This window comes from Trypanosoma grayi, assembly GCF_000691245.1.
Source record: "Trypanosoma grayi strain ANR4 Tgr_1364_V1, whole genome shotgun sequence".
Classification (NCBI taxonomy): domain Eukaryota; phylum Euglenozoa; class Kinetoplastea; order Trypanosomatida; family Trypanosomatidae; genus Trypanosoma; species Trypanosoma grayi.
The window spans coordinates 1,592-3,148 of record NW_008826982.1 but is presented as its reverse complement, the minus strand read 5'-3'; the positions used below and the strand labels follow the sequence as shown (position 1 = coordinate 3,148).

The window sequence follows — 1,557 nt, the reverse complement described above, 5'->3', positions numbered from 1 at the left end:
GGGGGGGGGGAGGGCGGGAGAAGTAAATGCAGGCAACAACAGCACACAGAGACAGAAAAAGACAGACAGACGCCACCCGCTCACTCAAGGCAGCGGAGGGAAACAGCAGCAGCAGCAGCACTAAGGAGTAGCTGTCTGTGCTCTGAGCCAGCAGCATGTTTACACAAATATATAAATATTTATTTATATATTCATTGTAGGCGACCGCGTTTGTCACCACACCTTCCTCTTTCCTCGCCCCTCTCTGTCCTCAGTCTATTCTTACGAAAACACAAACAACACACACACACACAAACAAACAAAAACAAAGCCTCGGAGATACATGGATGCCATGCTCAGAGTCGCTCCTTCTTTCTTTACGCAGGCACTCGTGCTGCCACGAACACCAGCCACATGGCAGCGTGCCCAGCATCCCGCCGCCGCCACGGCTACAACGCGTCGTAGAGCGCACGGGCGTGGCGAAGCAGGCGACCCAGCCCACGTGACGAAAACGACGATTCCTCTTGTGAGCTCGGCGTTGCCCACGGTGTTGGTGCCGCAGGTAGTGGCGGTGGCGCCTGCACCGTGTCTTCGCGTTGCTTGTGAAGTGGACGCAGCCGCACGTGCTCCGTCACGTACGCCCGCACATCATCGTTGCTGGCCGCCGCGCTGATCGTGCCGCCCAGCGTTGCAGTCGCCCTCACGGTGCTGCTGCTGCTGCTGCTGCTGCCGGTGGTGGTATTGGTGGTGGTGGTGGAGTTGGCTGCGCGATGAGCTGCAATGAACGGCGGTATCAGCAGGTGCGGCAGCGCGCCACGAGCAGAGAGTGCTGATAGCGCCGCTGCTCCTGCAAAGGATGATGATGATCGCATCGGCGCCGCGAACGACGCGGACAGGAGATCTGGGCGGAGCGATGAAAACACCTCGCCCATGCCATGCAGATGCTCAGCAGCAGCACCGGCATAACCGGCTGAAGGTGCAGCAAGGGCATCATCGCCGTACCGCTGGCGTTTCCGTCGCATCGGTGTTCGCCCCTCAGGCAAAAAGCCGCCGCTGAAGTCCCCAGCGAGAGTAGTGGTGGCGGTGGCGGTGGTGGCGTTGCTGCTTCTGCCCGGCGCTGTGGCTGAGACATCGTCGCCCCCCTCCCGGAAGAGTGGCGCAAGAAATGAGGCCGCGAACGGCACTGCGGCGACGATGTAATCGCCAATGGAACGCATACGTGGGATGTACACACCTCCGTCGCCACTGCGATCCCCCGCCGCATGGGCACCCCCCTCACCTGAAGGAGCGGCAGAAGCATTGGCGGCAGCAGCAGCGCCGGACTCGCAGCCTTGATGCTCCGCGCCGCCCTCCACGCGCTGTCGAAGTGGTAGTGGCAGATGAGCATCGTCGTAAGAGGAGCCCATCCCCATGAGACTGCTGCTCCTCCTGACGCCGCCAAACGCGGTGTGCAGCACCGATGAAGCCGCCCGCGACAGTGAAGAAAGGATAGGTTCCCCGGTCGCCTCATACCTGTCCGTGTAGTACTGCTGCTGCAGTGTGTTGGAGCGCCCGAGACCGTCCATGTTGAGCCGTGCA

At 61.1% G+C, this 1,557-nt stretch overlaps 1 protein-coding gene across 1 annotated transcript in view; it reads right to left on the bottom strand.

Moving 5' to 3' along the window:
- Window positions 1-428: 428 nt before the first annotated feature.
- DQ04_13641000 (hypothetical protein) overlaps window positions 429-1,557 on the bottom strand; it is a gene marked incomplete at both ends in the record, with an annotated part of 2,115 nt that continues 986 nt past the window's right edge. Inside the window, one exon of the mRNA XM_009316997.1 lies at window positions 429-1,557. This exon is cut by the window's right edge and continues 986 nt beyond it. Coding sequence (XP_009315272.1) covers window positions 429-1,557 — 1,129 coding nt within the window.